Source organism: Gracilinanus agilis, chromosome 2 (genome assembly GCF_016433145.1).
Source record: "Gracilinanus agilis isolate LMUSP501 chromosome 2, AgileGrace, whole genome shotgun sequence".
Lineage (NCBI taxonomy): Eukaryota > Metazoa > Chordata > Mammalia > Didelphimorphia > Didelphidae > Gracilinanus > Gracilinanus agilis.
The window spans coordinates 199,547,061-199,572,556 of record NC_058131.1 but is presented as its reverse complement, the minus strand read 5'-3'; the positions used below and the strand labels follow the sequence as shown (position 1 = coordinate 199,572,556).

The following is a 25,496-nucleotide window of genomic DNA, read 5'->3' as shown; positions in this document are numbered from 1 at the left end:
GTACCAAGCACTATATTATCCTCTGGGGATACAGCAACAGAAATAACATGGTCCTTGTTCTTAAAGAGTTTAAATGCTATGATAGGAGACATTTACATATACAAATATATACAGAATAGATACAAGATAAGGTAGTTTAGGTTGGTATAAATCTTCAACATTTGAAGTACTTTAAGGTGAGAGATTATATTTATTTGCTGGTAGCTTTAGCAGGCAGAATCAGGAACTAATGAATCAGAATTACCCAGATTCATAAAAACTAGTTTAATCCAAGAGAGAATTCTCTACAGAATTGTCTCATTATGGTATGGAGTTGATCCTGGTATCACTAAGGCTACAGACTTTTAGGTCTCATGCTTGACTTTGCTGAAAATTTCTAGAATGGTTAATTAAAGAGCTGGTTAGCAGAAGGAAATGGTAACAAACAAGTCATTCCAGAATAACTTTTGTTGATTTATTTTGCCTGAGTTACTACATTAGTAGATAGGAGAAGGCTATAGTTTACCTTGATTTTATGAAAACATTTGATAAAGTATGTCATATGATCATTTTGGAAAAGATGTGGAAAAACGGGGACACTAATACACTGTTGGTTGGAGGTGTGAACTAATCCAGCCATTTTGGAGAGCAATTTGGAATTATACCCATAGTGTTATAAAACTGTATACACTTTGACCCAGCAATATTATTGCTGGGTTTGTTTCACAAGGAGATGAGGGAAAAAGGAAAAGAACCTACATGTTCCAAAACATTTATAGCAGCTCTCTTTGTGGTAGAAAAGAACTAGAAATTGAGAGAATGCCCAGAAGTTGGAGAATGGCTAAACAGTTTGTGGTATGTGATTGTGATGGAATATTACTGCGTCATAAGAAACAAAGAACAGGCTAATTTAAAAAAAAACAACCAGAATTATGAACAGCAAAATGAGTAGAATCAAGAGAACATATACAGTTACAGACTTAATGCTTGAAGAATAAATTGTGAATGTTACCTCCAGAGAGTGAATTGAAAAATGGAATCATGTAAGACATTATTTTTATGAACATGTCTGAATCCCAGATGATGCTTCCTGTGATGTGAGAAGGGGGTATTGGTGGCAGGAGGGGCTGAGACATTTATGGATAAATTCTGTTAATGTAAAAAAGAAAAGGAAAAGATTTGGTTGGGTTTTGGACTACCAAATAATAATTGTTAATTATTCAATGTCATCTTAAAAGGAGAACACTAATGGCATGCCCCAGGGATATAGGCTTGGTCCTGCACTATTTAATATTTTTATTGATTACTCAGTAAAGGCATAGCTCATGAAATTTGCAGATGTCACATAGTTTGGAGGAATAATTTAACACATGAAGTTACAGAGTCAGATCCAAAAGGATCTTGACAAATTGAAGCATTGAGCCGGATCTAATAAATTTGGTGGGAGTCAATTTATTTTCTTGTATTTGATTTCAAAATATAAAGTTCAGAAATACAAAATAGAGGATGTAGGGTTAATAGTTTATTTGGAAAAGGCGAACTGAAAGTATACTATGTCAAAAATATGATGTGACAATATCCCTTCTCCCCCAAAATAAACAAGTCTAATGAGATCTTGGATTGCAGAAAAAAAGTCAGTTTTTGGGCTATAGTTTATACTATGTCCTTTATCAGAGCACGCTTGAGTATTGTTGGTCAGTTCTGGGTGCCAGAGTTTAGGAAGGCTATTTCTGGTGACACATAGAATATCTAGTATAGAGCATGTAGGATGGTGAGGAACTTTGAATCCATATGCTATGTGGATTCATTGAAGATTCTGGGTTGTTTATGATCAAGAAGAAAATACTTAGGGGCTCTCTGAGAGCTATATTAAAGTATTTGAAAGGTTATCATGTAAAAGAGAGATTAGACTTGTTTTTCTTGGTCCTAGAAGGCAGAAATAGGAACAATAATTAGAAGTCACAAAGAGACAAATTTAGGCTAACAACTAGAACTATTCATTAGTGCAATGGACTTTCTCAGGAGATGCTTAATTTTCCTTTCTGGTATTTGCTTCAAATGCTGAATCCCTATGTGCTGGGCATCTTTCTTTTGGATATGGAATGGATTAGATCTCCTCTGAGGTTCCTTCTGACTCTGGGATTCTATGATAAAAATGAGCTTCCTTTGTCAGCTAAAAGCATACCACTATGTATTAAGAAGTATTTTGTGCTAATTCTCTTGGAGCAAGACAATGGCAAAAACAAAGGATGGGAGATTATGCCTCATTTCTAAATCTTGGCACACGTATACATACAATGACTCCAGGCATTTTCTAATGCAAGAACAAAGAGACTGTCCAAAGCAAACATGAGCTCCCTGATTTACTCAGCTCCAAAATTCTGCAGATAGCATTAGGAGAAAGAAACTCCCATTCATTCCAGCTTTCGCTGCCAGAGATTGTACATGTTCCCCCATGTTGTATATGACAAAGCTGATTGTTTTATCTATTAAATGCCTCTGTTTTAGTGATTATTTGAGTTCAGATTACATTCTTTGGTCTTATGCTAGCTAAAAAGAAAAATGGTCATGAAGACCAGTGTAGGAAAGTGAAGTATTCGCTAGAAAATTGAGGCATTAAGCATTTTAATCTCAAATATTTGTTATTCTTGTTTAATTTTTTTACATAGATTGAAAATATATTCTATGTCTTTAATGAAATTATGTGTAAGAGTCATGGAAATGAGGGAGTTTTTGTGAAGGGTCCTCCTCCCTATTAAAAATTTTTTTTAATTAAAAATTTTTCCTTCCCTATTTTTTGTCTTTATGCAATTTCATTATTGTGGGAGAACTCCTGTTATATCTCTACATTCACTCAGATAAGCAATTGCCTGTAGAGTGGAATATTGGAGAGTTGCTCTGGGATATGTTGTGGTTAAGCTTGTCTTGTAAAACACACTTCCATATGGATAATTGTTGTAAGAGCACACTCATAGCCAAAATCCCAAAATAAATCCATAAATACTATGAAAGATGTGAAAGATGACTCCAACAGTTCTTTCTCTGGAGATGGATAGCATTCTCCATCATAAGTCTTACAGGATTATTCCAGATCATTGCATTGCTGGGAGTAGCCAAGTTTTCACAGATAATCATCTTACAATATTGCTATTGCAGTGGTACCTTGATACACGAGCACCTTGAGTCACGAGTGATTTGAGATAGAGCAGTCATGATAGCAATTTTTTGCTTTAAGTCACAAGCAGATATTTGAATCACAAGCTTCTGCCACCCTCCATTAGATAGCCTGCTGAACTTTTTATTTCACAAGTTACACAAGGCTGTCTTATTTAGTTCAGTGTTTATCTGGCCATGCAAGCATCTGTATTGAATTGCTTTTGCTTTCCTCTTTATTGTTGTTGTTATTATCAGTTTTTTGGGCAAATTTCTTAACTTTTAACCTTGGATCCTGATGATGAAGTAATTGAAGGAGTTATAGCAACAGCAGCAGCAGCAGATGGTGGTTTTGCAGGAAATTATGGGGAGGAGCCTGAGGTAGATGAGGTAATCCTTACAAGTGAGATTAAGGAAATGTTGAGGATTTGGGAAAAAATTAAAGTTTATTGAAAAGACACAACTAGAAAAAGTTGCAACAGATCGTGGGTTGGAGCTGTGTAATGACACTTGTTTCACATGCTATCCAAATTTTCTGAAAGGGAGGAAGAAATAAACTTCCATGGAAAGGTTTTTGTTGAAATAGCTTCGAAGTGAAATCAAGGAAAGTGTGGCAAAACAGCCAAAATTCAATGAAGAAAATGATGATAATTAAAGTAAAAAAATAGCAATTAAGTTTAGCAATAAAGTTATATATCATAAGTAATATGTAAGGTCAGTTTTGCATTTATATAGTGTTAAGTGTAGAGAGAGTAAGTTATGTTAAGCAATAGCACATGAAATGAAAACTTTCTCTGCAAACATGTTTGCCTGACCTTGAAGGTAAATATCATTTCATAAGCAAGTCTATTTCTTTACATTCTTTCTTATTATCGATAAATACATTTATTTGTTATTTATAAAGTACATTTTATATTTAAAAGCATATAAAACAAAAATTCATGTGTTTTTTTTGGGGGGGCCAGAATGGATTAATTACATTTCCATTCATTTAAATGGGGAAATTAAATTTGATATACAAGCAAATGGAGCTACCAGCTGGGCCATGGAATGAATTAAACTCATGTGTAAAGGTACCACTGAATTGTGTACAATGTTCTCCCAGTTCTGTTTATTTCTGTCTGCATCAGTTCCCACAGATCTTTCCAGATTTTTCTGAAATCATCTTGCTTATCATTTCTTATATCATGACAGTATTCCATCTCCAAAATGTACCACAATTTGTTCAGCCATTTCCCAGTCGATGGACATTCCCCCAGTTCCTAATTCTTTGCCATTATAAAAAAGCACTGCTATAAATATTTTTGTACAAGTAGGTAATTTCCCCTTTTTTATGATGTCTTTAGAATACAGACCCAGTGGTGTTATTACAGGATCAAAGGGTATGAACAGTTTTATAGCCCTTTAGGCATAATTCCAAATTGTTCTCCAGAATGATTGGATCAGTTCACAATTCCACCAACAATGCATTAGTGTACCAATTTTGCCACAATGAAATATATTCTTAAGTCCATACAATTTCTCTAATTTATGGTGAGATATTTAATTTAACAAAGGCCCAAATGCTTTTGACAATTCAAAAGAATACAAAAATAGGAGTTATCTTTTTGATTCAAGAGTTCCTTGCAAAGATGAAAAGGAGTACCCATTTGTGCCTATATATTCTGGTTGACTCATCCATATTATCTCAGAAGTTCTCCAGTGGGGGTTAATCAACATGCTGGATATTTCATTTATTTTCTCCCCATATTGCAAGAGTACTATCCATTTATCCACCGACTATTCATTTGTCATATATTAATCCTTTCCAAGTGACCAGCCTATTTTCTTTTAATATTCTTTGGACTCTAAAAAAATTGTGCCAAAACTTTGCCATTATCACCATCTTACCTCCCAAAACTTGTCCCTCATGCCATCTTCAGTATTCCTGTTGATGGAATTACCATCTTCTTAGTGAGCCAAACCACAATCTTTTTTTAAAATTGTGTTCTTCTGGGAGCCCTATAATCCTTCAGTTGTCTCTATGCATTGCATCTTCAAGGTCAGTATATTTTGCTTGTGTGGAGATCATGCTTTCCTTTAATGTTATTGTTTTTTGTTCTTTCAAATCATCCTCTTCTTTTTTTTTTAAATTTCCAATAAGTTATCTTCTTTTTTTGTATGAAACTTAGAACTGTGGATTCAAATTTTTTTATTCTGCCAAATATTTCTGCTCTGTAGGCCATTAATTCTGCTTTCCTAATTCTTATTTATTAATTAAACCATGGAACCTTATATTCTCGTGGGAGTCTGCAGAGGTCCTCTGTCTCATCAGGTGTTGATTAATTTTGTCTTACTCTATTCTTGGATGTCTGGAATCTTTTACCTAGTTTAAAGACCATATTCTCTTTTGCTATTAACATCTTATTATTAGTTTATCTGCTTATGCTTGAGGTCTTCAATTGAATTTTCTTCCTGAGATCTTTGGTAATTTCTATCTTTCTTCTTTATTATCCCCTGTTGCTCATTTTCTGACTCTCCTTTGATGTTGATTACTTTGGGGCCATGGTCTCAAAGAATATTAGCTTTCTCTTAGCTGGACATTTTGTAGTCCCTCAGCTAGGTCTCTGTTCCAAGTTATTTCTGGGGTCATTATGAGGAACATCACCAACCCTACATGGATACTAGACACTTTTTCTCAGGCTTAGTGAAGTGCCACATAACTGTACATACCAGTCCTGTCACTTCTGTAATGGGTTGGGTGGTATAATAATGCCCCCTATCCTATCAAACAATCAACATTTATTAAGCATCTGTTATTTGCTAGGCATTATACTAAGGTGTACCCAAGCCCACATTCAACTTGTAATATTCAAGAAAATGTCATTCTATCTCACCTCTTTTTTCACATCTCTCTCTACAAGAGGTTTTCTTTGCCTTGATCTGTCACCGTCCAAGGGGCCTTTTTCTTCTGCAAACCTAATAATTATCAACATATACCCTCCCTGAGACTTGGAAGTTTACCTTACTGTGAAGTGAATCTCCCTAAACTTTTCTCCCCCAAATTTTTTATAATTGTGAGGTCATCTTTCCCACCTCCTTCTTGTTTCCTTTTTGGCAGTTATCATCTGGTCAGACTTAGTTCTTCGTTCATACATACAAAACATAAATTCAATTTTATTTTGGAATTAGTATTTTCAGACAATCCTCAAATAATATTTAACCAATTTTTTCAGATACTTAAAAATTCCTTCTCTTTAAGCTTTTTTCTGCCATTGTCTTTTTCTAGTTTGATGCATTTAATTGCCTTTAAAGCTGGATAATATTTACTCGTTTTCTTCATAAGTGATTACAACTCACAGTGAATTTCCTTTTTAAAAATCACATATCTGTTGACAGTGTCAGACACACCATCACTTGAAATAAATAGTTCTGTGTTGTCATAAGAGTAGCATCCTTTCTCCTTTCTTATCTACTTGATATATGTATACTACTTAACTATTGTCTTTTCTAGACAGACAGCCCATTGAAAACCTTCTTTCCTTATACCTGTCAAGGCTTGTTATCTGAATCCCATTTAAGAGATAGACTAAAAATTCCAATGTGCCTAGAGGGTCCTTCCCAGCTTAACTACTTATTTGGTAACTTGACTTGTCATGATTCATCTGTTTAATTTTGAAGAAAAAAAGATGGTTTTGTGTTGCAACTGGTAAATATTATTTCTGTCCCTGAGAATTTTTTTTCATCGTCATTCCTCAAAATTTTTTTACTAGCCAATTTTTTTCTTAGTACAATGAACTATTAAAAATGAAATGAAAAGTTATCTTAAGAAAAGGATTTTAGAGATTTGATTACTCTGAAGTTCCTTCTATACTATGATCAAACTAAAATATTCTTACCCTTAGATCATTGACCTTTTTTCTTTTTAAATTCAATAATTTATTTAAATATATAATTAGCTTCCTTTGCAAAACATTTATTTTATAATATCCTATTAAATATTATTAAAGAGTTCATAGCCTTCACCTTTGATGAGAAAAAAAGAGAGAGATTAGGCCTCCTTCACCCCTTGATCTTTTCCAAACTTTCTGTGTGATACATTAAAAACTTGAGGCCCAGAGAGAAGTCACTTGTATGAGCTCACAAGGCCAGATTGTAGGAACTATGGATTTAAAGTTGGAAGAAATCCTTAAAGTCATCCAATGCTTTAGGATAGCAGAATCATAGGTATGGAAGGAGAGGGATTTCAAAGGGCCTATACTACAATCCCTCAATTTTACATATGAGAAAACTGAGACCAAGAGAAATTAAATAACTTGTTCAAGGTCACTTAGGTTGTAAGCCATTGGGCTGAGATTCAAACTACAGTTCGTTGACCCCAAATCTACATTATTTCTATTGTACCATGTTGCTTCTTCAGTTAGTAGCAAAGTTGAGACTAGAAGCTCAGGTCTTTGGACATTTGATTAGTAGAAATTAGAAATCACAAGTTGATGCATTTCTCTTTTCCCTAATTGAAGTTTCACAAAGTGGAAGAAGTTAATGCATGTTGATATTATAAAGCTATTTTAAGTATGAAGGCTACAATCTTTTATTCTTCTTATAATTAGAAAGATTTTTTTTTTTGCTGAAAGAATTAAAAATATCCTTTTAGGCAACTGATCAATTTAATGCTTTTTGTACCAATGTTACTGATTCTATACACTGGCAAAAACACTTCTTAGAAGTTATTAAAAATTAACTAGGTTGAGGGGGCAGCTGGGTAGCGCAGTGGATTGAGAGTCAGGCCTAGAGACGGGAGGTCCTAGGTTCAAATCCAGCCTCAGACACTTCCCAGCTGTGTGACCCTGGGCAAGTCACTTGACTCCCATTGCTCACCTTTAACACTCTTCCACCAGGGAGCCAATAAACAAAAGTTATGGGTTAAAAAAAATTAACTAGGTTGTATGTTTATTCAATAAAATTTGTTAACTTGTCAGTTTGTTACTATGCATTAAAATGGTCTCATAGTAGCAGCTGAAAATAAATTAGTGTTGGAAGCAACTATATTGCTTTCCTCAAAGTTTAAAAATAGTAATATAATTCCTGAAAAGCAACTCAGTGAGTTATTTTGAGTGTTTATTTTTTTAGTTCTTAAAATGTATTCATTACAAAAGTAATAACAAATATTATAAAATGTGAATTGGTTCTTAAGCCTGCCAAATATTATTGAAAAAGTTACTAGGTTAGATTTTGGCTTTCAATGTTATTTTCATATGCTTCAGTAATAGCAAGACTCCCATTGTTTTTTGTAGTGTGAATTAATAATGGTACATAGAGCTTTTTGTTATATTTTTGAACGTCTAATGCTTCCTGTAATTATGTGTAATTAAATCAGCTCAATTTCACAGTCTGAAAGATGAGATTTCCAAGAAATGGAGATACCACAGACAAAGAGTTTTAGAGCTTGAAGGAATGTTAGAGGTCCCTCTCCTTTGATGCTATCACAAAAACAATGAAGCTCAGAATTTTAGAGTTGGTAGAAAACCCAGTGACAATATGGCCCAACTTATAACTGAAAAATAATCTCCCCATCCAACTAATGGTCATCTGAATATTGCTTGAAGAATTTCTGATGAGAAAGAATTCATTTCCATCCCAGGACAGTTCATTCTACTTTGGAATACCTCTGATTTTAGGATTTTTTTTCCTTAAATCAAGCCTAAATTTGTCTTTGTAATTTCCATTTATGTTTCTCCCTGTTCTGCCTGAGGGGCCCCAAAAGAACAAGTCTGATGCTGTTTCTATTTGGCTGCCCCTAAAATTCAGCTATTGTATTATAGGTGAGAATAGATTTGTATCTGGAAAGGAATGTAGAGATGATTTCTTACACCCCATACCTTAATCCACAAGTGAGGAACTGTGGCCCCCTAAAAGTCAAATGAATCGGCCAAGGTCACTCCTCTAGTGTGAATAGGCTTTGAACTCCAGGTATCTAACACTGACAATTTGTTTTCTTTCCAGTGTGTCATGTTGACTCTCTGTTTTCTCCATGCTAAATGTTCCCCATTCATTTATTGATACTCCCTTGGAATGGTTTCAACTTCCTTCACTTTATGATTGCCCTTGCCTGCATCCTCCCTAGCTTATTAGTATCTTTCCTAGAATGGCATTATAGAAACTGAATTAACTATTCCAGATAGGGTCTGAAGAGGGCTGAGGAAAGTGGTATTATTATCTTGTCATTCTTGTACCTCTTAATTCAAGATTGTACTTGCTTTTTTTGATGATCATTTTTGCCATTGTTGACTCATGGAGTTTGCAAGACAATATAAATAACATCTTTTTAGATAAACTGCTGTCTTATTGTGCAACTTACCCTCCCTCCCCAACTTTTATATGTAAACTGGAATATTGAATCCAAGTATAAGATTTCACTTCTACGCATAAATATTTTTTCCCAATAGAATGTAAGCTTATGGAAGACAAGAATTGTTATACTTTTGTCTTTATCTCCATATTCTTGCACAAGATTTGATACACTTAGTAAGTACTTTAAGAAATGTTCACTGATCTCTATTAAATTTCACCTTACATGTTTCAGTCCATTTTGTAAGCTTTCCTGCTAAATTTTTTGGTAATCTGCAAATTCAAAAAATGTGAAAGGCATTGGAAATAATATTATACAGCACAGGTCAAGTACAGATCCCAAGACCATTCCACATTTGTTTGGAGGACTGCCAAGTTGTCCTAGAACTATTAATGACTACTCATTCAATTAGTTCCAAATCCATTTAATTTTACTATTGCCTAATACAGGGCTTTCCCATTTTTCCACACCAGTAGCATGAGGTGCTTTATCTGTGCTTTGTCAAAATGGAGGTCAACCGTATTTATAGCAGTCCTATCACCTACCATTTAGTAACTTAAAAAAAAAGAATGAAATAAATAAGGTTTACTTGGCATGATTTATTTTTCTGAATCCATCCTCATTCTTTGTGATTATTGCTCACTTTACTAGATGTTCACTAACCATCTATTTAATGATGTTTTAGTAATTTTCTAGATATTAAATCCAAGCTCATAGGAATTCCATGTGAACTGGAATGACCTCCAGGAATTGATGCAGAGTGAAAGGAGCAGAACCAGGAGAACTTTATACACAGAGACAGATACAATGTGGGACAATTGGACTTATGAGAAAGAACACTATCCACATCCAGAGAAATAATTGTGGGAGTAGAAACACAAAAGAAAAGCAAACTGCTTGATCACATGGTTCAATAGAGATATGATTGGGGATGTAGACTCCAAGGCATCACCCTAATGCAAATATTAATAATATGGAAATAGCTCTTAATCAATGACATGTAAAACAATGGAATTGCTTATTGGCTATGGGTAGGGGGTGGAGGAGGGGAGGGAAAGAACATGATTCATGTAACCATGGAAAAATACTCCAAATGAATTAATTAAGTAAAATTAATTAATTTATTAAAGAAAGATTTTTTTACATGCTCCATAAAAAAATTCACGCTTTTATTCTATTTTTTTAAATAGGGAAAACATTTAACCTTTTCCAATTTTATAGTACTTCTGGTTTCCATGATATTTTGAATAACACAGTGGCTTAGCAGTCATGTTTTCTAGTTCTTTTAGTAGGCAAGTACCTTTGGGTCATGTAACTTTAATTTATCAAGGTGTTTATTAAGTGTTCTCTTACTAATCTCCTTATTTATATTATCAGCTCCCTTTTAGTCATTTTTTGAAAAGTGTGTTTTCATTAAATTGAATCTTTTCATTTTTCCTCACTCAACAACATATCTTTTTGGTACTTTGACTAGTGTAACACTAAATATAGAAATTAATTTTGGTGATATTGCCATTGTTATTGTATGGTCATTGGCTCAGCAAGGAGTGCTGTTTATCTTCCCTTATTTTAAAGACTTTTTATATTTGGATTTCTACAAGTCCTGACAAATGATATTTCATATATTTTGTGTATATTTGTAGTTATTTTGAATGTATTTTATCTTATTTTCCTATCATTTCCTCTTGTTATTGTTCTACATATAAGTTAGTGCTAATGAATTTTGTTGATTTTTTTTGTGGAATATTAATTACATTCCTAAGTGCTGTTAAGTTTATGGTTTTTCCAGACAGTAATCTCTTTAGTACATTAGGCTCTATCCTTCGATTTCATATTTTGACTCAATGATTTTAGGTAGTTTTTTATGGTCTGATACAGCTTTTTGAAGTTCATGTTTGGAGCTAATAAAAGTAATAATAATAATATAACATATACTCTGTACAGCATCTTTTTTTCTGACTTAATCTGTCTCATATTTCTGAGAGATTAAGTCTTAAATTTCTTATCTTAATGTCTGTTTACTTAAAGTTTGATGAATGAAAACATCTTTGAGAAATCTGAAGAGGCTGCACAATTTACACAGTTGCTTTGACTCTTTTGGGTTGAGCCTCCTTTTCAGTATAATGTTAACTCCCCTCCATGTTCTCTATCAACAAGCCATTATCCATTCTTCAGACTTACTGGTATGCTGAGTTTTATTTTATTTTATTTTATTTTATTATTTTATTTTATTTTATTATTTTATTTTATTCATTTTCTTCCCTTTAATTTATCTGGCATGTGGTGGACACTGAAATTCTTTTTTTAAAAATTAATTAGGTAATCAATTAATTTAGGATATTTTCCCAGGGTTACATGATTCATGTTCTTTCCCTCCTCTCTTTCCTCTCCCCTCCAAGAGCTGACAAGCAATTCCAAGGGTTATACATATATCATTGTTCAAAACCTATTTCCATGTTATTCATATTTGTACTACAGTGATCTTTTAATACCAATACCCCAATCATGTCCCTATTGAACCATGTGATAAATCATATGTTTTTCCTTCTACATTTCTGTTCCCACAATACTTTTTCTGGATGTGGATAGTGTTCTTTCTCATAAGTTCCTGTGGGTTGTCCTGGGTCATTGCATTGCTTCTAGTAGAAAACTCTATTACATTTGATTGTGCCACAATGCATCAGTCTCTGTGTATAATGTTCTTCTGGTTCTGCTCATTTTGTTCTGCATCAATTCCTGGAGGTCTTTCCATGCTGGTATATTTTTTGCTGTTCTGAGATCACTTGTAAGAAAAGAGGACACAAGGGACATTAGTAATAAAATATTTTGCATACATTTATAAATGTTAGTCAGTAGATGTATGATTAGTTTACCTTTAATTCACCCTCACTGTTGTGAAAAATGCTTGGAAACTGCAGAATGATAGTGATATTTGCAAATCTCCCAGATTTCATCCTGACTTTTAAAGAAAGTATAAATAAAAATTATGTTCTTGTTTTTCCACAGGGATTTGCGATTTAATAGAATAAGAGAGATCCAGCCTGGAACATTTAAACGACTAAAAAACTTGAATACATTGTAAGTTGAAATTCTTTTTTAAAAAATTAATGACAATGCTTATTCTTTATAAACCCATACCTTCTGTCTTAAAATCAATACCATGTATTGATTCCAAGGAAGAAGAGTAGTAAGGGCTAGGCAATGGGGGTCAAGTGACTTGCCCAGGATCACACAGGTAGGAAATATCTGAGATCATATTTGAATCTAGGACCTCCCATCTCTAGACCTAGCTCTCAATTCACTGAGCCACCCAGCTGCCCTTAAGAGTGTTTATTTTTTAAAAAGATAACTAGTTCTAAATTTTATGCATATTAAGAAGCAGTGAAGTATATGAAATCATAGTATTAATAATAGTTCACATTTATATAGTATTTTAAGGCTTATTAAAAATTTTATGTCCATTTTCTCAGGTTCAAGTCTAGAGTCTGGATTCTTGGTCTACCATTTATCTAGAACTGTCATGCCACCTGCCTAGACCTCAGTTTCCTCTGTGAAATGAGGCTCGACTTGATCCTTTTTAATTTTATAACAGTAAAACTATATATAACATTGCATAGTATATATGTTTAATGATGTTTATATTGAAAGGCAATCTGCTAATAATTTTGAGTGCTACAACTTCAGTCCTTAAAAAGATCCAAGTATATTTTTCTACTGAAATAGAATGAATCCCTTCTAAGATATGAGTACATGGATTGTTCTGGCCACAAGGGAAAAAAAACACTATTAGATAATAGTCCATATCATGTTCTGGTGAAGAAGCAGCTTGGCTGACCTTCAGATAGATGAGAGACACACAGCCTGATGCTTGGTCTGGAAGCCTAGAATATCTGAATGCTAGCTGTGGAAGGGACCTTAGCAATCATTTATTCCAAACCACTCCCCTCTTTTAAAAAAAGAAGGAACTGAGAAATTGTCATTTCCCTATACTCTTAAGTTTTTCTAGCTTGAATTAACTTGCCACAGCTTTTATTCTTTTAGCCTGAAACTTTGGAAGTTTACCTCCATCCATATTTTGAATGTTGGAGCTCCTGGACCACTTATGCAAAGTGATATTATTGAGCTCAGAAAGCAGTGTAAGCTGAATGTCATACACATTAGAAATGATTTTGGGGGCAGCTGGGTAGCTCAGTGGATTGAGAGCCAGGCCTAGAGACAGGAGGTCCTAGGTTCAAATCCAGCCTCAGACACTTCCCAGCTGTGTGACCCTGGGCAAGTCACTTGACCCCCATTGCCTACCTTTACCAATCTTCCACCTATAAGTCAATACACAGAAGTTAAGGGTTTAAAATTAAAAAAAAAAAAAAGAAATGAGTTTACGTTAGGGAAACAAAATTTGAATGTTAGCAAAATCTTTTAGCATTGCTACTAAGAGCATGTTGTTTAGGAATGAAGGAAAATTCTTTTAAATTCATCCTTAGTTTTTTACTTTGATACTATCTAGCAGTGTGACCTTTGGTAAGTTGCTTTCTTTCTTTGGACCTTATTTTGTGTAAAGTGATGAGGTTGCATATTTCTAAGTTAAAAATTCTTTGGTTCTATGTTAAAGTTGATAGGTTAAAAGCTGCCCCTTTTCTTTGAAGGCTAATGCTATTTTCTTCCAAGGCTCACATTGTTTATTGCCTCAAGAAAACAAAATACTATAATCCCTTTTGTTTTCTCTTTACAGACTTCTTAACAACAACCAAATTAAAAGAATACCCAGTGGATCTTTTGAAGACTTGGAAAATTTAAAATATCTGTAAGTTTTTAATCATTAATATAAATACTTATATGATGAATTTTTGATTTATTTATATAATCACAAAATTTTAGATTAAATATACTATGTACAATCCTATAGGTGAAAGTATGTAATAAAAACTTGGATCTATATTTAGAAGCTTTCTAAAGTATATATCAGGATGTAAGAATGGTCTATTAAAGCATACATACTATGTAGGTGATTTTAGTGATTTGATACAAAACCTTCTATAAAATAGGTTGAATAAAGATTAGATACTATATAGTTATATTCATTAGAAGAAGTACTATTCCTTTGTGATAGTGTTTCCTAAAAACTGTTCTGTTTAGTCATGGTATTATGCTCAATTTTGCATCAGAATACTATGGGAAAACAATAGTTTCCATTTCAAAATGTTAAATTTTATTTGGAAATTTTGGGAATGAAAATAGATGAGCTGATTTGCTCAATTATTTCTATATCCCTCCCTCTTTTTCTTGGGGATATGCCATGCCTCTGTATAGCTGACTTGATATTCATGGGTTTTATTCTCTTATTTGAGATATATAAGGTTTCTGGGTATATAGTGGTCTGTGTATTAATTTTATTGGCTGCCTTAGATTGATTCATCTTTTTAAAATAAAGTTTGATCCTATTCCCAGAATGGGATTTGAGTCATCCTTATCTACTTGTTTTAAATTCATAGATAGAACAATTTTAAAAAGATGTTCTATCAAGCATTTTACAAACCCTTTGGGATAACAGCAATTTCCTTCAGTTCATATATTCCTAAATTGAGTATTTTGAAGTCTTGGACATGACAGCACTAAGATAGGCTTATAGTTTGTTTTTTTTAAACTTATAATACTTAAGTAAAACTGGGCTGATTTATAGACATTTGAGATTTAGGCAATTTGTTTTCTTTTTTTTTTAACCCTTATCTTATATTTTGTATTGATTCCAAGGCAGAATAGTAGTAAGAGCTTACCAATGGGAATTAAGTGACTTTTTCAGGGTCACATAGCTAAAAGTGTCTGATGTTAGATTTGAACCCAGCACCTTCCATCTCTCGGCCTGGTTCTCACTCCATTGAGATACCTCACTGCTCCAGCAGGTTATTTTCTACTTAAATATCTCTTAATCTGAAGTTTGTGAAAATATATAATACATCAATAAATATATATTTATGTATGATATGTCATTAGGTAATATATAATATAAATATAACTAATACATAAAATATAAAACCTATATTTGCTAATGTATAAATATGGACTTATATATTTAATAAATATGTATTTATTTACACATATATTTATATACACACATATACACAGATACATTTATAGGTTCCAAACTTCTTTCCCAATTATTCTGTCAAATTATGTTGGTAATAAGCTGTACATCTTTATTTATAGTCATCTTCATTATTTTCAAAAACTTTTTTTGCATTTCATTTTCTGTTTTTTGTTGAATTTCCTTTTGCTTTTTCAGAACCTCTCCTCTCTTTCTTTTCCCCTAAGGGGAAAAGCATTTCTGTTTCAAATTAATAGGCACTTCAATTAGGGAGGATTAAGAAAATGGTGACATTTTGAAGGTGAAGTTAAGGCCCCAAAGCAGATTAGAAGTATGTAGCATATTTATCTTTATAATGCAGAATTAATAGCATATGATTGAGATCATCATTATGTTTTGTTTATCCTTATTCATATTGGTGCCAGAGTTCTGATTTTTAGTCCACCAAAAAGAATGTAAACAGCTCTTACTTCAGTTAACTGAATCTTTTTTATTGAATCTCACATTTCCATAAAAGCTTTCCTTCCTTTCCTTTAGCTAGAAGTTATAGTTGTATTTTTTCCTTTGCATGGATTCTTTGCATAGTGTCACTCAATAGTTGAAAGTCAGCAATGATAATTCTAAATCAGAGTTCAAGTTTAACTTATTTATTCAAATATAATTTTCTAAATGCATTCTTTTTTCTATGATCTTTTACATGTCTTGCTAATTTCCAAGGTGAGTTAAGTTACATCAAAGTTACTATTGCATGGTATCATATTAATTGAAGGATCCAGTTTTCTAGTGGAAGGTATATTGAATTTGAAGTAAAAGGACCTACGTTTGAATCTCTTCTGTTGTTTCCTTGACTTTGTTCAAGTACTTTAACTTCTGTGGGTCTCAGTTCCTTCATTTGTCAAATAAGGGAGATGGATTAATTGATCTTCAAGGTTCCATTCAGCTCTAGATTTTTGTTCTCTAAATTTCATTGTGGGTACATCCCTTCCCTTTACATATTGCAACCTTTCATATCTTAGAAGGTGGTTTCCATGAATTGCTGTAGTTGAAAATTTGATTATTCTGATGCCTACCCTGTGTAAGGGGGAAAAGGGGTTTAAAGGTTCAATATATTAAAAGGTGGACACCACAGGATTGAACTATTATTAATCCTCAATTAGGAATAATCTCAAGTCAAATTGACTTTTATGGAAGTTTATTTACATGAGAAGAGAGAGAGGAAGTACAGAAATAAGAATCTATCCTACTGACTAGTCCAGGTAGATCTTAAGCCTCAGCCGAATGTTAAAGGACCAGAGGCCTGGAGGTGAATGGAGCAAACTTCATTCACAGAGTCTATAAAAGGAAGTTTCTTAATAGAAGTTCAGGAAGATTCAGTCTTTAAACTCACCATGTGGAACAGTCTCGGTCACGAACCAGCAAAGCTCCCTTTGGTCCCCTTCACCTAACCAGAAGAAGCTTCACTCATTCCATTCTTTTAAAAGGGGTCACGTATGCATCACTTCCAGTGCCTTCCCCTAGCCTGCATGTCCAATCACAATAGATGCTTCTTATAGAAATTGTAGGGGGTGGTCATTGATTCCAATTCATTAGGACCTCCAAGAATTGGAAAGTGCTCTCACCTTTGGTGATTAAATCTAAAGATGGACAGTATAGACTTAATCTAATTATCACACCTGGAAGGAAGAGCCTCTTGGACCTTATCTAGATTTGTCCCCAGGAATAAGATACACAATCCATCATCAGATGTATTATAAAAGGTCAGTTATGCATTTTCAGGATGATGCATAAAGTGGCCTGCCAGCATTAGAATGACACCTGACGGTGTGTTGGTAAACTCTCAGCCATACTTTGATGAGGCAAAAGAGGAAGAATTAAGGAAAGCTTTTAAAGGTGTAATGTTGCCTAGGAGTAACTGTATCATCCATTTATGTTCTCAGAGGCAGCTGACAAATTCAAAGCTTACTTCCAATGTTTTATAATTCTCAGAATGAAGCTAATGTCTTTTCAAAAGCAGAACATATTATACTTGCCTGGAAATTCTTTAAATCTTAGAACGAAGATTGGTTTAAAACAGTAGTTCTTTTCTCCTTCTCATGTTTCCATGTCCATTACCTACTTCAGTCTTTCTTTGCCCTTCCACTGAAAATAATCAGAAGTCTTGCTTTTTCTTTCTCCTGAAAAGAAGAGAATACATAATATTAATGATGATCTTTGGTCATAAAAAGCAGACATTATTCAGGGAGATAAATAGAGGAAGAAAGGGGCAATTCAAAGAGGATTGAAAGGAATGCAGAAGGGCATAATAGTTGTAAATTAATTGGAATTTTTCCAATGGACCATGGGGTCCATTCTTTACCTGGTGTTCATGGAATCCTAAGAGAACAGTGGAAAGATTTCAGGAGATCTGTAAACTGGGCTGAGGAAAAAAATGGCATCTATTTTCACTAACCTTTGATTTTCTTTATAGTCTTATTATGTATTTTATTTAATGCAATTAAATATAATCCTGAGATGAGTTCCATGGGCTTCTCTAGACCGCCAAAGTGGCTCCTATCACAAAATAATTGGAAGCCACTATGATGGACATTGTCTAATAGTTATTTGAATTTCTGTGGCTTAAAATCCCCTTTCCCTTGGATCTTGTTGGAATGTTTTGAGAAGCTCTGTGAGATAATATGGCGTAAGGATGTAAGAGGTACCTTTAAATTTAGGATACCTTTCCCCTCATATTATATGTCTAGAACCAAAGTACATTTAGAAGTTGAATCTTAGAATGAATTCCCCTTCATGAGATCATAGACGTAAAGCTCAAAGTAGAGTTAGGGGTCATCCACTCCAACCTTAGCCTTTTATCATATGAGGAAACCCAGACTCAGGAGAGGGTAAGCAGTTTATTCAACATCACATTGGTAATAATTATTGGTGCAGCCACAAAATTAAATTCAGGTCTCATGACTCTTAAGTTTATCACTTTTCACCGTATCACACTGCTTTTGCTAGGAATAGAAAGCCTCCCTTGTGTTTATGAATTCATATTGATCAACTTAAGTGCTGAAATATTGTAAACTAAACTTTAAAAAAATGATTCAATTTTATTAACTATAGGAAATAAAAATGTCACTAATTGGCCCATTGGGAATTTTTCTTGATTCCTTCTAAGACGAGTTGTAAGTTAGTCCTTTGGGAACCAATAAACTAAATTGTACCCAATTATATATAGATACTCCTTTACTTAACAGTGATTCATTGTTGGCAGTAGTACTGATATTATTATTTATGACACAGCATTGAGGGCTTACAAACTACTTAGCTTATTACACCCATTCAGCTGAATTTTGGAAGTGCTATAAATAGTTCACAGTATTCCAACTGGTGAATTCCTTTTGGTTCAAGAGCTAATAGTTCTTGCACTTCTGTATTTAGAGTCTCAGAACCTCAGCTCAACTCTCTTCTGATTTTGTGTGGAACCTTGGGCAAGCCATTTAACTTTTGATGCCTATTGCCTATTGATTTTAAGCAGTTTTAAGGTCTTCATATCTCAGTTTTCTGGTCTATAAAATGTTTGGGCTAGATCAGTGTTGTCAGACTCAAATAGAAGAGGATCACTACACTGTATATGAGGATCTCACTGGGCTATATCTTGTTCCAAAACACCACATATTAACATTATCAATGTTTTACTATGTAGTTATTTTGTTAAATATTTCAAAAATTCTATTTTACACTTTCATGGTCATACTTAGGAATGTTATGAACTTCATATGATCTGGCATGTATTGGAAACTTCTGGACTAGATGATTTCTCCAGTTCTTCCTAGGTGTAAATCTTATGATTTTTTTTTATTCTTTGAGGCCCATTAGCTTCCTAAAAATCCAATAACCAACTTTTCTCCTACCTTGTGTATTCTTCTCTTCTGTAAAGTTCTCTCTCTCTCTCTCTCTCTTTTTTAAACCCATGCTCTTTCTCTTAGAATTAATACTGTGTATTGCTTCTAGGCCAGAAGAGTGGTAAATGTAGGACAATTAGGGCTAAGTGACTTGCCCAGAGAGACACAGCTAGGAAGAGTCTGAGTATATAGATTTTAACCCAGGACCTCCCATCTCTAGGTTTGACTTTCAATTAACTGGGCCACCTAGTTGCTGGCCTGAGAAATTCTTAATATTTTATTTTGCCTTTTACTTCATACTAAATAGGACTTAAACTGTGTAATTTATAATTGATTGAAGATAGTTTTTGTCATTGCTGTAAACAGTTGACATTAATTAGGATTTCGTTCTATTATAATATTATTTTTGCAGGAAAGTCAGATTTGACCAGAATTATTTTAATTTCTTGTGCTTAGGACTAAAAAAATAAAATAAAAAAAAAGATCAGAATTGTAATTTTATTGGAATGGGGATTGCCTTGTGATGAAATTTTTCTGGTCACACATGTTCTATAACTTAGAGTCTTAGAGTTGTGCAGGGGGCAATGAAAGATTTTTTAAAAAAACCTTATCTTCTACTTTAAATCAATTCAGTATATTGGTTCCAAGGCAGAAGAGCAGTAAGGGCTAGGCCAGTGGTTCCCAAACTTTTTTGGCCTTCTGCCCCCTTTCCAGAAAAAATATTACTTAGCGCCCCATCTCACATACTATCACCATCCCCTTACAGTTATTCACTGCCCCAAAATGTACCTGTGGCCATCACCGCTGCCCCACCCCTCGATCGCTGCAGCACCCACTAGGGGGCAGTGGCGCCCACTTTAGGAATCACTAGGGTAGGCAATGGGGGTTAAGTGACTTGCCTAGGGTCACATAGCTAGGAAGTACCTGAGGTCAGTTTTGAACCCAGTGCCTTCTGATTCCTGACCTGGCTCTCAATCTACTGAACTACCTACTTGTCTCTACAGTGAAAAATTAAATACTTGTCTAGACTCATTGTTAGAGGCAACATTAGAATCCAGATATTTCTGACTGAAATTGGCTAACTCTCTACTGTGCCACAATATCTCACTTAGCATAGCCTTAATCTGTTGCAAATTTAAGGGTTATACAATTTATCTTTTTGATCATTTGTCTGCAAATGTAGACAACACAGTTAAGAAATACTTTTTTCCTATGTGGGTTTGAGGATTCTGTATACGTATCTCCTAGAGAAGAGATATTAAAGAAAAAGGATAGGAATATTTGACTTGAGTTTTTTCTGGCCAGAAATTTACAATTTCTGTTAAAGGAATCCCCCCCTCCCACTCCCCTTGATAGTTGGGGGGAATTTTTCTCTTTTTACACAGAATAGAAGTTCTTTGAGAGTAGAATGATAGTATAACCCCTTTAAAAGGGGTATTTGAGTATATAGAGATGGAGAACCTCTTGGGCTTTTTGTAGAGAGGATTCATTTTTCATGAAAGGGTTGAAGTAACATGTTAATCCCTGAAAATTAATGTTATTTCCATCATATTGCTTTTTGTTTATTTTGTTGAACATTTCTGAGTTACATTTTAATTAGATTCACCTTCTAGGAGTTTGACACATCTATAACAATAAAATCACAGAGGTAGTATTTTAAAAAAAGAAATTAGTAGTGCTTTCCTCAAAATAGCTGTGAAACCTAATTGGAAAGCAAAATGAAATCTTAGAAAAAAACATGTTCCTAAAAGAGTTGTCCACATTAATTCCAGTATCAAAAATGGGTACATTCAAATATGGAAATCACCTATCTTGTGCCATTTAGCCATATCAGTTATTTATTAGGGCAGTTAGATGGCAAATGGACAAAGTGTTGGGCTTGGAGTTAGGAAGATTCTTCAAGATTTCAAATCTAGCTTCAGACACTTACTAGCTATGAGACCCTAGGTAAGTCACTTAACCATGTTTACCTCAGTTTCCTCAATTTTAAAATGAGCCAGAAAAAGATCTTTAAAAAAATGGGATCATGAAGTGTTGGACATGATTGAACAACAACAAAATGAATTACTATCATTAGACCTTTTAAAATTCATGGTTATTTGGTATGATGACGATATAGATGATATTGTAAAGTTCTTTGGTGAGATTAAAATGTATTCATTGCCTAGTACTCAATGACCACATTACAATACAATACAATGCCTAGTACTCAAAAAATAATTCTTTCTGAAGGCCAAGTATAGAAAATACAATGATTCTGATAAATAAACTGATTTAGTAAGGACTAAAACTGACATTATAGATAGTTATAGTCATCTCGTGAAATGTGATTGTGTATCTTTGAGCATGAAGCTATATATTTTGTTTAAAAATAAAAATGTTCATTGACTTAATTTTTTGTATATGGATACTTTTAAGCTTCAGGGTTTAAAGTCCTAATTATAACAGAAACATTGATCTAAGAAAGTACTTATATATAATACCCAAAGTTGAAATATGATATGACAATCTTTTTTAATTTTTCATTTAGAACACTTCTTCTGCCATTGTTTTGATTCTGTACACTTTCCATCCTCCTCTTTAAAAGTGTTTTAAAGAGAAAGTAAAGAAAAACAAATATTTGAACCATAAATGTTGGTTTAATATTTTTCTGAGCCAGAAATTGATAGCCCCCTAAGAGAAAGAGGAAGCTGAGGTCTAGAGAAATTAAATTATTTTTTTCAAAGTCACAAGTTAGTGTCTAGGGTCAGATTTGGACCCAGGCCTTTCTAATTCTTTCTTTCTCTTTACTCATTTTACCGTGCCACCTCAAAAGCAAACCAACAAACTTGCCTAGTATTTTTGAAGTCCTTCAACCCAAAGAACGAGGGAAAAAATACAGAATTCAAAAGGAAATAAAACAAATCAACTTGCTTCTTCTCTAATGGGGAAACTAACCCCAAATTAGCTCCTTGCTTAGTACAATTGTCCCATTAGGGATTAGTAATCAAGTGTGGACTGGGAGTCATCTCTACAATCTCAGGTTAAAAACCAAATTTATGTTCTGGATGAAAATTCTTCCATGAGTATCCATAGCCCCTTTCCCCAATGAATTCTCTCCTTTGACTATATAAATGTGAACATATGTGTGTATGTATATATATTATGTATATATACACACACATACACAGAAACATACATATATATATAAATATATATAAATACACACACATATATAAAATAAAGAGTCTGGACAAAAATCTCTCCAAAATACCTAACAGAAGTCTGCAAACATTCCACACTTAATGAATTTTTGCTGGATCATTTAGATTTGATAACACTAAGGTTAGGAATCTTTATTTAAGATATTCCTATAAAAGTAGATCTATCCCTGAGGTTAATGCCATTTAATTAGAAATGAGCATGGAGCCTTGACTATATCTAGGTTTTCAAGATTTTTTTTTAGTCCTTAGGCCAAGTCATTTTCCCTGTTTGTTTTTCTTTGTTGTTGTTTTATTTATTTGATTTTGATGGGAGTATAGGGATGGTATTTTAAGGCACTATTTTGAACTCTGATATTTGTTTACCAATATTTATTCTTGAATATTTACAAGCTGGCAAATTCAGGAATAGAACTTTATGACATATTTGTATTTTATGACTCCCTCTCGCCCATTGGGAATAAGTACTTTCATTTGGTTTAGAGCTTTGAGCTAGTATATTTAAACACACACACACATATGCATGCATGCAACAAATGAGCTTCGGTAGTGGTCCATGGGAAAGATTTGACTTCCAGGAAGACATGTTTAATTTTTCCTCCCTTCCCTTTCCCTCCCCTCTGGACATGTTTAGTCTTTATCTCCTGATGTTTTTCTTCTGGAAAGTGGGATGGGGGTGGGGCATGACTACGCAAACATCACGTTTGTTTCTCTCATTTAATTGTTCATTTTAAAACTGTCTTTTTGTGTCAACTTAATTCTTCTTTTTCCACCTTGTCAGGTCTTGTGTGTGTACTAATATTCCCCAATGTTTCTTGTTTCAGCTATTTATACAAGAATGAAATCCAGTCAATTGACAGGCAAGCATTTAAGGGACTTGCCTCTCTAGAGCAACTGTAAGTGCCATCCTTCTTACCCATGCTCTACTTTTAGCCGTGTCGTCTACTTCGTTGCCTTGCAGTGGGGAAAGTGTGTGGCTTTGACTCATGTCTGTTTTTTGCATGCTCCGTGTATATGCTCATTGGAACATGATTTAAATAGAGTTTAATTAAGTGCTTGTACGTGAAGTAGCAAAAATTGACAAATGCCATTTGTTGACTCTGTTGTGTCTACATATTTGTAATTTCCTTTTCTAATTCCTTTGTAATTTCCTGTAATTCTTGGGAAGTTGAGTTAGTGTGTGTGTGTGTGTGTGTGTGTAGAGTGGGGAAAGAGGAGAGAGATAAACAAATCTTATTTTCGAGAAAAGTATTCATGTGTATTAGAAGGCAATCACAAAACCTTTCTCTGATGTGCTCTTGCTAGATCAGTTCTCATGGAGCCCATGTGAGGATGAGCTGAACTCTCTTGGCCTTTTCCAGTAGAACATATGTACTCTAGGTCAGTAATGAAGGGCATCATCTTCATTGCTTTGGACCAATAAAGAAATCCCTGAGAGGGGCAGCTGGGTAGCTCAGTGGAGTGAGAGTCAGGTCTAGAGACAGGAGGTCCTAGGTTCAAATCTGGCCTCAGCCACTTCCCAGCTGTGTGACCCTGGGCAAGTCACTTGACCCCCCTTGCCCACCCTTACCACTCTTCCACCTATGAGACAATACACCGAAGTACAAGGGTTAAAAAAAAATATATATATATATATATATATATAAAAGAAATCCCTGAGGTTGGTAGCAAGGGACAAATTGAAAATGTCAACAGGATGAGTCAGAGTATGAGTCCTCAGTAGACTTTAAAAGGAGAATCAATTTGCAATTTTGATTTCTCCTTGTATGCCAAGTGTGTGGGAGTTCTTTTTGCCTCTCCTTTGGACTTTCCCTCAACAGAGCCCAGTGGGTTGCTCAATGGCCAATCCTCTTTTGATGCATCCTCCTCCACTGCTGCCATCACAAATCTCAAGAGATCACTACATCATTCCAAAATGTTATTTGGAAACTCTAAGTCCTTTAGGGCTGAATCCAAGAACACTAGACTCATGGAAAGTGGCCAAGAGAACTTAAGCTCAGCTCTACACAGGCTTCATGGGATACCACCTAGTGAAAAGGCATTGGAAAAGGGAGAAAGAGAGGTTTCATGATAAGCCCATCACACGCATTATGTGCACATTGAATGGTGTGAAAAGAAACTAGAATTTTTAACTTTCATATGAAAATGTGGATCAATTGTTACTGAGTCAAAACACCATATGGGATTTCTCAATGAATATGTTATTATGAAGGATTGATTTCATTTTGAAAAATCCCTTGATTGAGTTTCTATTTGTTCAATAAAGTTGCTAAATTGTGACTCCTGAGATGCAGTTCCCCAGATAAAGTTAAGGAGACTTACTGGCTATTTTTGTGAATTGTGTCCCTTAACAAAAGGGACTTTTGATGAAATAGTTCAACATGTTTTTGTTGAAATATTTAAAAAACAATACATAGCTTTTTTTGTGTCAGATAGACCTAACTGAATACAACTAGTTTTCAAACCCATTTCTAATTTCTTGGACTAATCATGTAAATATATATTTTAAATATTTTATGGATGCTTTTTATTGCCTTATAATGAATAAATATAATTAACCAAAATGAATAATCATATTGGTCATATCTGAGAATGAATGCTTCACTTAGCATAGTCTACCATCTCTCTAATGATGATTTGTCATTAGTCCTCATTCATCTATTTTTGAAGTCTAATATTATTTTCCTCTTTGTTGTTATCATCATCAAGTATATTGTTCTTCTGGTTATTCATTTCTATTTTGTAATATTTCATAGACTATTTTCCAACTTTCTCTGAATTCTTCATAGCCATTGATTTTTTTTTGACCAAATAATCCATTGTGGTCCTATATAACTATTTTTTTAGCCATTTTCCAATTGATAGATACC

General features: G+C 33.9%; 1 protein-coding gene across 1 annotated transcript in view; it reads left to right on the top strand.

Annotated features, from left to right (window-relative positions):
- Positions 1-25,496, top strand: part of PXDN (peroxidasin) — a 158,222-nt gene that overhangs the window by 47,868 nt on the left and 84,858 nt on the right. The window contains exons 2-4 of the mRNA XM_044663613.1: positions 12,467-12,538; positions 14,190-14,261; positions 23,451-23,522. Of these exons, the coding sequence (XP_044519548.1) occupies positions 12,467-12,538; positions 14,190-14,261; positions 23,451-23,522 (216 nt within the window). The remainder of the gene's footprint in view (positions 1-12,466; positions 12,539-14,189; positions 14,262-23,450; positions 23,523-25,496) is intronic.